Source organism: Artemia franciscana, chromosome 6 (assembly GCF_032884065.1).
Source record: "Artemia franciscana chromosome 6, ASM3288406v1, whole genome shotgun sequence".
NCBI lineage: Eukaryota > Metazoa > Arthropoda > Branchiopoda > Anostraca > Artemiidae > Artemia > Artemia franciscana.
In genome coordinates this window covers 21,248,115-21,262,447 of record NC_088868.1, presented here as the reverse complement: position 1 = coordinate 21,262,447, position 14,333 = coordinate 21,248,115, and the positions used below count along the sequence as shown (strand labels likewise).

General features: G+C 34.1%; 1 protein-coding gene across 1 annotated transcript; it reads left to right on the top strand.

Annotated features, from left to right (window-relative positions):
• Positions 1-2,814: 2,814 nt before the first annotated feature.
• Positions 2,815-3,231, top strand: LOC136028518 (uncharacterized). Its single transcript, XM_065706362.1, has one exon. The coding sequence runs from the start codon at positions 2,815-2,817 to the stop codon at positions 3,229-3,231; it is 417 nt and encodes a 138-aa protein (XP_065562434.1).
• Positions 3,232-14,333: the final 11,102 nt, after the last annotated feature.

The window sequence follows — 14,333 nt, the reverse complement described above, 5'->3', positions numbered from 1 at the left end:
GAAATAAATAGAGAAACGCAATGGACCAATCAGACTTTAGAGTAAGACAGCTGTGTGTAATTCCACGCTAGTTCCGAGACAGGTGTGCGTTTTGTGCATGACATTGGGTGCTCGTTAGAAATCTGTGGTTAATAGGAGAGATCCTTTGAAAGAGATTCCGATTCGGATAGTATTTCTAGACCATTTGTGTAACATCTGCTCAGGGGTCCAAAGGGTGGCTTTCACCTTGATTAGAGTGGAGACGGTTACATTTGTCGGATTATTTTTTTTTATTGATCTATTTTTTAGTTAAGTTAAGATATCGTACACCAAGTATTCATGTAAGGGCGTTCTTCCGGGTCTAGGGCAGCTCCAATATCTCGTATTGCTTCTATATTATTTATTTTTCTTACCCTGAAGAGGGGCCTCTCCCCTCCAGGGACGCAGGCAGGGGTGTGAGGTAGGTGAGTGGAGTCTTAGGAGTCTGGTTCCCCCTATATCTTGGCATTGGAAGGTCAAATTATATTATTGGCATTACATTCAATAAATAAATAAATAAAAGACAGAAATGCACAAAGAACTGAGGGGACAGGGTCTCCAAACCTTAATCTGAAGGAACAGTTCTGTCCTGACGTAGATGTATTTGAAAATCTTACATGTACATACAAATTTCAATATTTCGGACTCTAAATCCAGTTTTTGAAAGCCCATTTATTCCTGGGAAAAACTTCTTGATTTGTGGTTTCCCCTTCTTTTGGCCTTGGCTCAGTGAGTTCATGGTGTGGAATACATTTTAAACTCCACATAGGGGTTTTTAACTGGCTAAATTTACTGTACTCTAAAATTATGTCAGGGCTCACTAATCAAACTTTAGCGTAAATAATGATGGCTGAGTATAAGCTCGAAACAGCGTTGAGAATTTTTTTGAAATAGCTAATTCGTTTTAATTGCAAAAATTTTCTTATGCTTGGTTAAGTAAATTTTGCCTCAGATCGGCTATGTTGCCATGCAGTGCCACTCTTGTCCTCTCCTAATATATGTTAAATTAAAAAAAAAACAAGTTTATTCTGCTGGAAGTAAGGAGCAACATTAGCACTTAAAACATACACGAGTTATTCCGTATGTAAGGGGGTTGCCCCTCCTCAATAGCTCACTCTTTACGCTAAGTTTTGATTTTTTGCCACAAATCCTTAAAACGGCTCCTGGAACACAAAGGCCTTTTAATTATAAAAATAAGCACTGTTAAAAGTTCTAAAAAACGATCAGGATAAGAAGCTTTCTCAAAAGTTCTACGAAACTTTAGAATAAAGAGCGGAGTATTGAGGAGGGGTTATCCCCTCATATACGGAATAATTTCTCTTCATTTTAAGTTTTAATGTTGCTCCTTACTTTCAGTTGGAAATTTTTTTTTATGTTTAATTTCTTGTCAAAAGCGCATTTACCTTTTCAATCTAATAACAAAAATTGCCCTGGAAGCATTTCCTGTTAATGAAGCTATCATACATTTAGACATCCTACAAAGTGTGACCTTATATCAAATCTTTTACACCGTATGGCGCTCGATGAACTGTCTTGATGTTGAAATTGATTACTTCCACTTTTTATTTCTTTATAATGGCCTATATACCTTCATTAACTTTGATGGGGGGCTCTAATAGGTGCTAGTATATTATTACCCTTTTCCTTTATTTCCCTATGGGATTAATTTGCTCAAAATTGAAAGCTCCTAGTTTGAGAACAAGAACCTTTCAAATATGTTCACACTAAAAACTGCAAAATACTGTGTTGGGTTTCTGAAATTTTTGGACGCTCAGAACAATTGCTCGATGTTCAGTTCCGGACAGAATCCTGTAAGAAACTTATTTCTATAGGATTTGAATAGTCTTCAATACCAATAATAACAGACTTATTAGGATTTATTATGATGTAAAGAAAAGGAAAACACTTTAGGTAATATTAAATCCTTTCCGTTGAAAAGTTGGAAAAGAAATTGGAGGGCTACGAGGAACGAACGAAGGAACATGTATGAAGGGCTAGGAGGGGTTCTGGACTTGATAAATGTTATTCCTTACAAAATATTTATATAATTCAGGGGTTTTCACTTTTATCAAAGAAGCTGCCGTCCCCTTTCCTGAATTTTTTTGTGTACGATATTGGAAAGCAACACTTGGTTCCGTGGAGAACCTAACAACCAGGCCACAGTATAGTCACACATGTTGATGACATTACGCATGACTGCATTGCCAACTATGTAGGCTACACCAATTTTAATTTCTCGAGTTGAACATTTTTCAGCTTTAAAGTAAAAAAGGCAAAGTTTTTTGAAACTATACAAAATAGAAACTTGGAACAGTAATTTTCCTATAGGTAATAGAAATTTGACAAAAGTTAAGAAAACATATTATTAATAAAGAGACGAAAACATATTATCGTTTTGGAAACGTTTTATTCCAGTCTTCGGCAATTTTAATATTCTAGTTCTAAAATACAAGTGTGGCGCTAAAATCAAGAAAGACCCATGTCATTCATGAAACTTGGCTTTTTACCAGCACATGTGACTATCGTGTGGCTCGGGCATAAATTTTATTTTAATTTTGTTTATAAATTTCGTTGATTCCCTTTTAGTGGATTATTTATTGACTATATTATATTTTATGTCATGGCAACCGGAGGGAATCGGACTTGTGTAAAAAGTGAATTTTTTACAGATAATGGCGAGTCTATACTAATATCTATTAAAATGTACCTAAATATTTGGATATTGTTAATTTAGTCTATTCTCAACTTCAAGATAAATCTAAACGGATAAATGTAACGGATGGGCAAAAGGTAGAAATGGTTCAGAGGAGGGCCACCAGATTAGTCCCATACCTTCAGCGCCTTTCTTATACGCAGAGATTATCTAGGCTTCAACCCCCGTTGTTGAAGTTTCGTAGACGTCGGAGTGACCTTATAAATGTGTTTCGTATGCTTAAAGGAGTGGATGATGTTGATCCAAATTTATTTTTCAAATTTAGCCATTATCACTCTACTCGTGGTCATGATTACAATTTTTATCCCGCAAAATCACTTAAAAAAATCGGTCAACTATCTTTCGTTAGTAGAGTTGCCGGACAATGGAATGGTTTGCCTTTGGAGGTTGTCGAGGCTGAGATTGTTCGAATTCTTAAGAGTGGATTAGAAAAATACACCTTTTTATTTAGACGCTTTTGTTGTGTAGTTTCGTGTTATTTAGAAGTTTTTGCTGTTTAGTTTGTCGTTGCCAATTTACTTTAGATTAGTATTATGATTTTGTGCTCTTGTATTTTTGCGACAAGCATTAATGCTTACCGCTCTTCGTAATAATAAATAAACAAATATAAGATAATTTCTTACTCATAGAATGTTCAACTGCCTGAATACCCAACTTAATTTGGCGTCTTTGATGTCCAATCTGTAACCCGACCTGTCAACAAAAATCATATAAGAATCTTTGACCAATATGAGAAAGAATTCCGAGATCGCTGAGAAAATTATCCTGAACAATAGACTCTCTAACCCGCAGAAACCTGTCACTGCTATACCTGTTACCCACATACCATCCGACAAGATTGGTAAAGAAACAACCAGGTCGGCTCTCAACTTCATTCTCAACTTCATGATAATTTCTCACTCATAAAATGTTCAACTGCCTGAATACCCAACTTAATTTGGCGTCTTTGATGTCCAATCTGCAACCCGACCTGTCAACAAAAATCATATAAGACTCTTTGACCAATATGGGAAAGAATTCCGAGATCGCTGAGAAAACTATCCTGAACAATAGACTCTCTAACCCGCAGAAACCTGTCACTGCTGTACCTGTTACCCACATACCATCCGACAAGATTGGTAAAGAAACACAACCAGGTCGGCTCTGTGTAATATAATCGACCACACTCAAAGTTTCAGACTTAAGACGAATTCCACTCAATCTTACTAACTGCTCAAATGAAAGGTGTATTCGCATGAATGGAGTTATTCAGTAACCGACGCACCTTTAACCGTACCCAAGGAGGAATTGATGGTTTCGGGCTTAATCAGTTTTGCTACTTGGCTCAAAGTTGTATCTCAAAATTCAATGGAAGGAATTTTTAAATGAAGCTTCTACACATTCAACAAGTTTGTAACAAATTCCTAAGGACATATCGTGGGTGGAGTTCGTATTTAAAAACTCTACCACAGATAGAATGGCGCCAGTGTATTCATTTCTAAGTAATTGCTTTTTATCTATATTAATACCACAAACTATATCTCCAAATTCAATAAAGAATATTTTCATAATTAAATGTCTGCGCATTTGATGAGTTTATAATATAATTCTTGAAGACACATCGCAGTTGGAAATCCCAAACGAAAACGCTTAGCTCAAGTGAAATTAATTTTTTTATTTAAAACCCACATCACAAAATCATAGATAAAAAGTAACTTGACGCCAAGGAGTACGAAAAAACTAAAAACCAAGGAAGGATAAATGATGCAAAAGTAATGAATGAGCAACACAACGAGAATGGCGCCAATTGTATCCAGTTTCAAATAATTTTCAGACTGTCTTGGGACTGGCATGATTCATAAGTAAGGACCCAAGAAATTGCTACTTTAAGATTTTTTTTCTAAATAATTAAAAAGTGGTAACACAAAAGCTAAAAGCTAATATAAAAAAATCTGTGTCGAATCCTTCAAACAATTTTAATTTGTTACTTATTCCTCGGGTCTACTAGCTAGAGTGGAAAGTGTCGTCAGAGCCTTCTTCAGGAAAGTCGATCCCCAGGCTACATAAGGTTTGCCTCAGGGAGGGAGCTTCGAGGATTAGGAAGGGAGTGAAGAATAACAAAGGGATTCGCAAGCATTTCAAAAGTGATGGAGTTTATATCTACGTTTTAAATACCAGAGGTGAAAAATTTACGATCACTCCGCACATTTGGAGGGATTTATATGGAAAAAGGGTGAGGGGATAATTAAACGAGCAATAAAAAATAAACCAAATGAAAATTCCTGGGAATCTACAAGACAAATCCCAGAAACAAGGCCGTATTCAGGATTCTTTTTGGTGGGGGGAAGGGGTTACCATAGGATTTTTTTCGGGAAGTGGGTGGATTTACAAAAAAAAAATCATAAATAGACCAAGATTTGGTTATATTTGTTTTTGTTGGTTTTTACGAATCGGAAAAATATCTCGGGGGGGGGGGGGGTAGGCTACACCCCCTATCCCTTCCCTTGGATACGGCCTTGCCCAGAAATACCGTGAATTTTGCAGGAAATCTTCAGAGGCTCCCTTTTGCAAATACCTACCCTTGCGGTTTCTGAGCAGGTGGGACCAATTTTGACCAATCAACAAGAATAGGCCTAGGCTATACGATTTCTGTATTGTTCCAGCAAAAGTTGGTTTTGAGACAAGTACCTTGTCTGTAGTAGCAAAAAAAAGAAGTTATGGTCTATTCTGTTGTACTTTGCACTGTATATTCTTTTTCATTTCTTTGCTCTTTTATCAGTTATTTTAATCTCAATTTTTCCCTACTTCTTTTCTATATCGTTTTGAATGAAGTACATGCTGTATATTTACAACTGGGGTGCATAGCTTACCAGGCACCTTTTCACTGCTTCAGTGCGTTTATTCCGATTTTTGACGCTTTTGATTTAAAATTCTTATAGTAAAAATATCTCTCTCAGTTATCCATATTGAAGATTATCGGTGAACTGAATTTATAGTATTTCAGTTATTCTTATGTGGTTCAAAAGTCACGTGAAATATAAAATTTCCAAAGATTACCATATAGTTTTTTCGTAGATAATTCCTTTTTTTTGTTTTCTTTATTCATTTATTCTTTTATTAATTGTTTTATTAAGTCATTTATTAATTCTTGTATTTATACTCTGCTGTATTTTTTCTCGCCTTAGTTGGACGATAGCTTAGATATACTTTCTAGTAGCTTTGTACAAAAATGTATCCAGAATTTCTTTTGGGGAGGGGTACAAAAAACTTCATAAAGCGAATCAAAAACTTGTTTAGGTTTATTTTTGTTAGTTTCTTGAGTTTAACAAATATTTTGGGGAGGAAGCTCAAACCCCCTCCCCTGGATGCAACTTTGGATTTACGATTTTGTTTTGTTAAAGTTTTTTTTATAAGAACTTCAAAGTGATCAGCAACATCAGTGAATAACTTAAAATGAAAAAAAAAAAACTTTCCCCATGGAAAACCAGTCAAAAACGATTTTTTTTAACAAGAAATTAATTTTTTTTTGTATTTATGAGAATTCAAGTCTTCTTTTAACTGAATAAGTTGGAAAAGGTTGTATTGACGTTCTCTTTCCCATGATTTATGCTCGTGTTTTTAATTTATCTTGGAATTCTATAACTGCATGTATGCCTTTTAAAGAGGATGTTGAAAACCTTTAATAGCATCAGCAAATTATATAATTTATTATGACATTATTTTTGAAAGATAGCCCCATTATACGACAGGTCAATTTTTTAATTTAATATGTTAGAGCCAATCCTGAATTATTTTATTTTTTTGGTTGTCTTTCTATGACTAATTAGCACATATCATGCTAATACCGGCTCATGTGTCATTTAAATATTAAAAAGTGATTTAGGGGCTGCAAATGCACGCAGAAACTATTTACGAGCTTCATATGACTAGTTTGAAATTTCTGTGTTAATGTGATTCTTAATATTCATAATAGTTTACGTATTAGCCAGGAGACATCCAAAATTTTTCAATTTAACAGGTATTTTTTAGGACATTATAATTTTTGTTTTTGCTCACACAGAGAGGCATCATTTTCCAGATACGTCTCTTCGGGTGAAATTTTTTTTATGTGTCCCCCATTTTCAAGCAATACCACATTATGATAGTACCCGTCATCAGGAACATACACGAAAATTCTTTGGGGGAGGGGACACAACTTCGGAAAAAAGTAAAAAAATAGGCGAATTACAGGGAAATTATTATAAGAAAAACACAGAGGAAAACAATGAAAATCTTAAGACATCGGATAATTCATTGGCTTTAAGCCTTTCCCAAACCCGCATAAGCGTCTTGCAAAAACTCAATGCAGGAATACCAGGCACGTACGCAGGAATTTATTTCGGGGGGGGGCAAAACCTTCGAAACAGCAGATATAAAGTAGCACTTTTTTTATAGTAACTAAACAATTGCAAAAAGCACGTATATCGGAAAATACAGATTAACTTTAATCAGTAGTATTGTAGCAGATGGGGGAAGGAGACTGAGGCCTCAAAAGTACATTTTAGACTCAGGTTATGTTCGTAGCGATTTAGAACCAGTGAATAATCTATTATATCCCATTGAAAGGGAAATTTTAGGGTTAATAGTGCAATATGGGTGCTGTGGGGGTAGTTCTTCTATTGCAAAAATGTCGATTTTAATAAAAAATGATAGTTTCCAAAATTGATCCATTAAAAGCTGTACTTTATCCTGAAAAGGCCATAATATCAAGGATAGTTCTATTTTGCTGTGGAAAGCAAACTCTTTTTACAAAACAAAATAACAGTACAATCGCTAATTACTTCAAAGAGGGTAAAAAGTTAGACAGAAAATGGGTTAATAATTGGGCAGTGACTTGATCAGATAATTGCATGCTGTAAAATCCCAAAAAAAGCTTCATATATGTATTTAGATTCTTAAAAAATGTCCTACTTTTGCCAGAAATCCCAAGAAATCATGGGGAAATTAAACATTTCGAAAAATTTCGGGGGGGGGGCCCGAAGGCCCCCCTGAGTACCTGCCAGAGGAATACACTTTTTTATGAGAAATGTACTAAAGATATCAAACAGTTCGTGGTAACGAACTGTAGTAAGGAGCGACCCGGCTCAATAGTAAACAAAACTCTGAAAAACGAAATTTTGATGCTAAAATATACATGAAAAGAATCGGATTTTCATGCTGATTTTAAATATATAAGTTTCATCAAATTTGGTCCTTGCCATCAAAAGTTACGAGCCTGAGAAAATTTGTCTTATTTTAGAAAATAGGGGAAAACACCCCCTAAAAGTCACAGAATCTTAACGAAAATCACACGCATTCAGCGTATCAGAGAACCCTATAGCAAAATTTTCAAGCTCCTATCTACAAAAATGTGGAATTTCGTATTTTTTGCCAGAAGACAAATCACGGGTGCGTGTTTATTTATTTTTTTTTTTTTTTTTTTTTCCCCAGGGGTCATCGTATCGACCAAGTGGTCCTAGAATGTTGCAAGAGGGCTCATTCTAACGGAAATGAAAAGTTCTAGCGCCCTTTTTAAGTGACCGAAAAAATTGGAGGGCACCTAGGCCCCCTCTCACGCTCATTTTTCTCCGAAATCAACAGATCAAAATTTTGAGATAGCCATTTTGTTCCGCATAGTCAAAAACCATAATAACTATGTCTTTGGGAATGACTTACTCCCCCACAGTCCCTGGGAGAGGGGCTGCAAGTTACAAACTTCGACCAGTGTTTACATATAATAATGGTTATTGGGAAGTGTACAGTCGTTTTCAGGGGATTTTTTTTTTGGTTTTGGGGGTGGGATTGAGGGGAGGGGCTATGTGGGAGGATCTTTCCTTGGAGAAATATGTCATGGGGGGACAGAAATTCAATGAAAAGGGCGCAGGATTTTCTAAAATTACTATAAAAAAAAACAATGAAAAAATAAACATGGAAAAGTTCTTTCAATTGAAAGTAAGGAGTAGCATTAAAACTTAAAACGAACAGAGATTATTACGCATATGAGGGGTTCTAAAAATACTTTAGCATAAAGAGCGAGGTATTTAGGAGGAGACAAATACCTCGCTCTTTATGCTATAGTATTTTTAGTAATTTTAACTATTTATTCTACGGCCTTTCTGATTCAGGGGTCATTTTTAAAGAATCGGCACAAAACTTACGATTTAGTGTAAAGAGCGAGGTACTAACGAGGGTATAAACCCCCTCATATACATAATAAAAATTTAAGAATATAAAAGTTTGTTACGTAAGTTAATTCTTAAGTTACGTATATTTTTTACTAATAAAAAAATTCGTTAAAAATTAAAATTTATAGTTGCCTTTTTGTGTAACCGAAAAATTGCATGGCAACTAGGCCTCCTTCCCCATCCCATATTTCTCAAAATCGTCTGATCAGAACTAAGAGAAACCATTTAGCCAAAAAAGGAATTAAAATGTAAATTTCATTTTAATAATTTATGGGTGGAGAGCCAAAATCAAACATGCATTAATTCAAAAACGTTCAGAAATGACATAAAAAAAAACTAGTTTTTCTAACTGAAAGTAAGGAGCGACATTAAAACTTAAAACGAACAGAAATTACTCCGTATATGAAATGGGTTGTCCCCTCCGCAATCTTTCGCTCTTTACGCTAAAGTTTGACTTTTTACCACAATTCTGCTTTTTAAAACAATTAAAAGCTTTAGCATAAAGAGCGAGGGATTGCGGAGGGGACAACCCATTTCATATACGGAGTAATTTCTGTTCGTTTTAAGTTTTAATGTCGCTCCTTACTTTCAGTTAGAAAAACTAGGTTTTTTTTATGTAATCAGAAAGAAGGTTTGAGTCGAACTAATACAAGGGTTCCCGTCCTAAGATCCGCCATCCCTGGATATTTGTCTCTTGGTAAGCCTTAGAGCTTTCCTCAGATAAGATATAGAACACTCTCACTATTGTTCCGGAAAAAGTTAAGTTAATTTTGTCTCTCCAGTGAAATTTCAGAGGGATTATTTATTTCTTTTTTTTTTTCGCAAAAAAAGATGATTTCGTTTTAACTTCGGTGTAGTGAAAAGAAGCAGCGGAAAAAAAAAATCTAAAATTAGCTTATTAGCGGAGCTTTTTTAGACTCGTATGCATATAAACAATGCAATGAATGCATCTAAACATATTTTTGACGTGTTTTTTAAGTTTTTATGCCCCCTCTAAAAAAAAACTGATATTTAATATGGAAAAAAGTGTCATTGCTAAACTAAGCTCCTTGTTTCCATTTGTTACTGTAAAATTGTTCATGGAAAGCTAGAGTAAGCGCACAAAACCATCACCGATATTGAGCGAAAACTTCAAAAACAGTAGTTTGAAAACAATATACATATTTCTAAATTTAAGTTTTATTATCATTCCAAATGTGAAACAACTACTAAGTTCATAATAATATAATACATACATGCAGCTATTGGCATAAGGTAAATTCTACAATTTACAAAAAGGAAGGACCCTCCCCCCCCCCGTCCTCATTTGGATTAAATTTTGATGAAATTTATACCACCATCGAAGTTCGCTATCTAAAATATCAGATGTTTCGTATTTTCTACGGGAAAGAGAATATTGAAATTTAGCTGTGGACAATCTGCAACAGGTCCAATGCCCTGCGAACGATAGTTAGGTATGCATATTTTTTTTTTTTTAGTTTTTTTCCAAGAGAGATTGTGCCACAATATTGTCCATATGAAATTCAAAGAGACCTTGTCTGAGAGGAGCTTTTAGTTCTAGCCCACTTTTAAGTAACAAAGAGATCATATTGTAATAAGGGGGGATTTTAGGTTGTTTTGCTTCACAAAACGACACACTTGGTCGGAGCAGGGCTAAAAAGTCAGGGAGCAAAAGCTTTGAGATAATTATGTAGTTGAAAACTATGGAAGAGCTATACATAAAGTCTTGCAGTCTTTGAAGATACCCTACACTAGACGGCGTGTAAATATAACTGCATTTCATATAATATGAACGGGTTTTAATAAGTTTTCACGAAATAAGTTTTAGGCTTCATTTCAACCAAATCGTTTGGGGCTTGATTACAATATAGCCTAATTGCTGGTCGACTTTAAGTGGGAGGTTCAAAAGCTTTTTTCAGTAAGAGCGGGAATGCAGAAGGTTTCCAAAAATCCCAATTTATGGTCCAAATGTTCTAAAATTTTGCCGCAGGTTCTTGAGGAAAGAATTTGTTGGAGAAAATATCCGATGATATTCTTCTAATTTTTCAAAATATTAAGCGTTGAGAATCGAGTGTTTAAGTTGCCTGCAGTCCCCTCTTACTGACTAGAATTGAGCACGGTAGTACGAAGAAAATTAAATTCAGTATTTTAAACAAATTGCTTGGGGCAGGGGGCACCCAAGATTGATCCAAAACAATCTTCAACGGGAAAAAGATTGGAGAACTATCACTTTACGATAAAGGTTTACCCATCTCAAGCCTTCCCTCTTGTAAAAAATCCTACGATTTTTCATACTGGATTTAAATTGCAACACAAAAAAAGTAACTTTTGAAGCATTTGTTTTTGTTAATGGAGGGTAATTTGTTAAGTACATAAATGAATTATTATTTTCAGATATAGCCTATCTTGATAATTTTAGTCTTTTTCTGCGGTTCCTCTTTTTCTCTTTCTACTCCTTTTTTTCTAGTATTCTTACTTTCATTTGATGGTGTTTTTTTTCTTGCGCCAGCCGCCAGCCATTCATAACAATTTCTCGTTTGTTTATGTTCAAATATCTTAAATATATATTTTTAACGAACTATCTTCGCCCCTTGTGAATATAATGCACGAACCAAACAGCTTAGAAAAACCCTACCCCCCCCCCCAGGAAAATACTCTATTCATATCTTATCTATTTTTTGATTAATGAAAAGATAAACGTGGGAATCGAGCAAGTTTATTGATGGGAAGGTAACTAAACAAAAAGTAATTGATTCAAACCATTTAGTAGGAAATTTTTCTGTAAGACAGGTATATTTAAATCCTTTGTTAGGCTCACCTTACTAAAGACCAGTAGTGACAAAGCCATTATCAATCATTCAAGTTCATTATAGGTCAGGTGTATTCGTTTGTCGGTAAATTCCAAGTGGCGCCCCGGTATTACCTTTTTGTCTGTATAGCTCACAGGAGGATTAAAAATTTCACTAGTGAAAGACAAGTTCAAATCTTCAAAAGTTTGTCATGTTTTGTGGTCCTGACAGGTGTTTGAGCATTTGTATGAAACGGCGGAAGTTGAAAAGTTGCGGTTCCTGTAAGTAAGGACAGTGTTTGTTAATGCGGAAAAAATAAATGACAATCCCTTTTTTACGACAAGTTAGGCATAAGGAAAAGAATCCATTTTGGGAGGAGAGAGGAATTCGTCAAAACACCTAGATATGAGGAAATGAAATGAAATCTTTAAAATTTTGGAGCAAGGGGACCCATGCTCGGAGGCCTCCCCCCCCTGCGTCCATGGCGGCAGCTAAGCAAGGGGGCTTTGAAGGCTTTAACCTTTATATTGGTAAAAAGTTAGTATTGGCTGCTTTATTCAATTCTATTTTAATAGTCTATTCATTAGATGAAATCTAAAATTCAAATTATATATATATATATATATATATATATATATATATATATATATATATATATATATATATATATATATATATATATATATATATATATATATATATATATATATATATATATATATATATATATATATATATATATATATATTGGAATTACTCTTTCTCTCTCTTTCTTTCTCTCTATACGTTCTAATTAGACAGGATATTATCGTAAATATATATATATATATATATATATATATATATATATATATATATATATATATATATATATGTGTGTGTATATATATATATATACACATATATATTTGAGTTACTCTTTCTCTCTTTCTTTCTCTCTATAGGTTCTAATTAGACAGTATATTATCGTCAAGAAGACAGTATATATATATATATATATATATATATATATATATATATATATATATATATATATATATATATATATATATATATCAAGGGACTGTTTCTGAAGATTTCTCAGCAGTTCAAATAAAATTTGAGAATATGGATATGTCTGTATGTGCAGAAAGAATTTTACAGTAAAAAAGTACACAAGTAAAAGGTAGTAAGGTTTATTCAGTTAGTCTAGCTGGACAAAAAAAAAAAACAATATACATAAAAAGAAGAGAAACAGGAAGTGACAATATTTCAACAAAGATCAGTCTCATTTTGAGCTGACATTGAGTGATAATCTTGCCTAGTAAAAATACTGTAATTTCATTAAAGGGTTTTGCATTTCAGATTTCTCCGTATTCCAGAGCCAAAGAAAACATTTCCACCAGGGAATGAGCATCTATTCTGCTGTCGATAAAAATGTCAAATCAAGCATAGCGGAATGCACATTGCCTGTCTAAGATTTGCTACATACTGTCAAAAAATTTGCCACAGAGTCGGCTACCACTGTTTACACAGAGGCAAGGTGCGGGTGTATGTCTTGATGAAAACGAATTATTTTCTTTTTCGAACCGGCATCCATAGCTGTCAATAAATTGAATGATGTCAGTTTTGTTATTGCTCAAATTCCAGATATTCTGTAAAAAGCTTTTGCTAAAGTACAATTCGACGGTTTTAGCCTTTTCTTTTTTACGAATAGGCTGATCACAAAGAAAAGAATTTCTTTTTTGAGATTATAGCTTGGGGATTAGGACAAAAAGTGAATTGAAACTTTTACAAGAGATAAAATTCTTTTAAAAAGATCGTGGATCAAATTCAATATGTACTGGTTTCAAAAATTAGTCACAGTAGGCACAAAGAAACTGAATTTTTCAGCTAACTGAGGTGGCAATAGGGTTTTTGGAGTAGTATCGTGTACAAGTAGTGTAGAAGTCCGAACGTTGCAAGCATTAATATTACAGACAATACTAATATCTTGACAGTAGAAGTAACATACGTACTTATCTGTTAGAAAGTACACAGTCGATAATGCGGATCTACAGGTACACGATTGAAGAAACTAACGCGCTTGGGAGATGGATAGGATATATAAAATTTGGGCTGTAAATTTTCACATTAGAGGAAATGAGTTGGTGCTAAATATAACAGGGCTGTATGCAAAATATAATCTAACCTAACCAAAAATACGAACTAAATATTTATTAAAATAAAGTTACAATTTGGCTTTCCACCAAGCCGAAGATTGTCTGATTCTATAGATCAAAATTCTCGAGTTTCTACTGGGTAAGAGATAAGCACCGTAGCAAGTGCTAATCGTAACCAAAAATATAAATAGATTTTGTTTTATTGTTATTATTATTTTTTTTTGAATGGAGGGAAGGGTAGATTTCATAACTTGTCAAAATTTTCAGAAAACCCCAACAGATATAATATAGCAAATATAAGGAAAGTTTAAGGTGTTTTGTCTAGGATCATGGTACCCAGGCATCAAAGCTCCATCTGGGTTCTTGCCTGACCGTCGCAGGTTTGAAAATATGAAATTGAACGAAATTTTTCTTCTCAAGGATAGTACTGTATGTGCCAAATTTTATTTCGGATTTTTCTTTTGTTTAAACAATTATTTTTGGCTAAGTA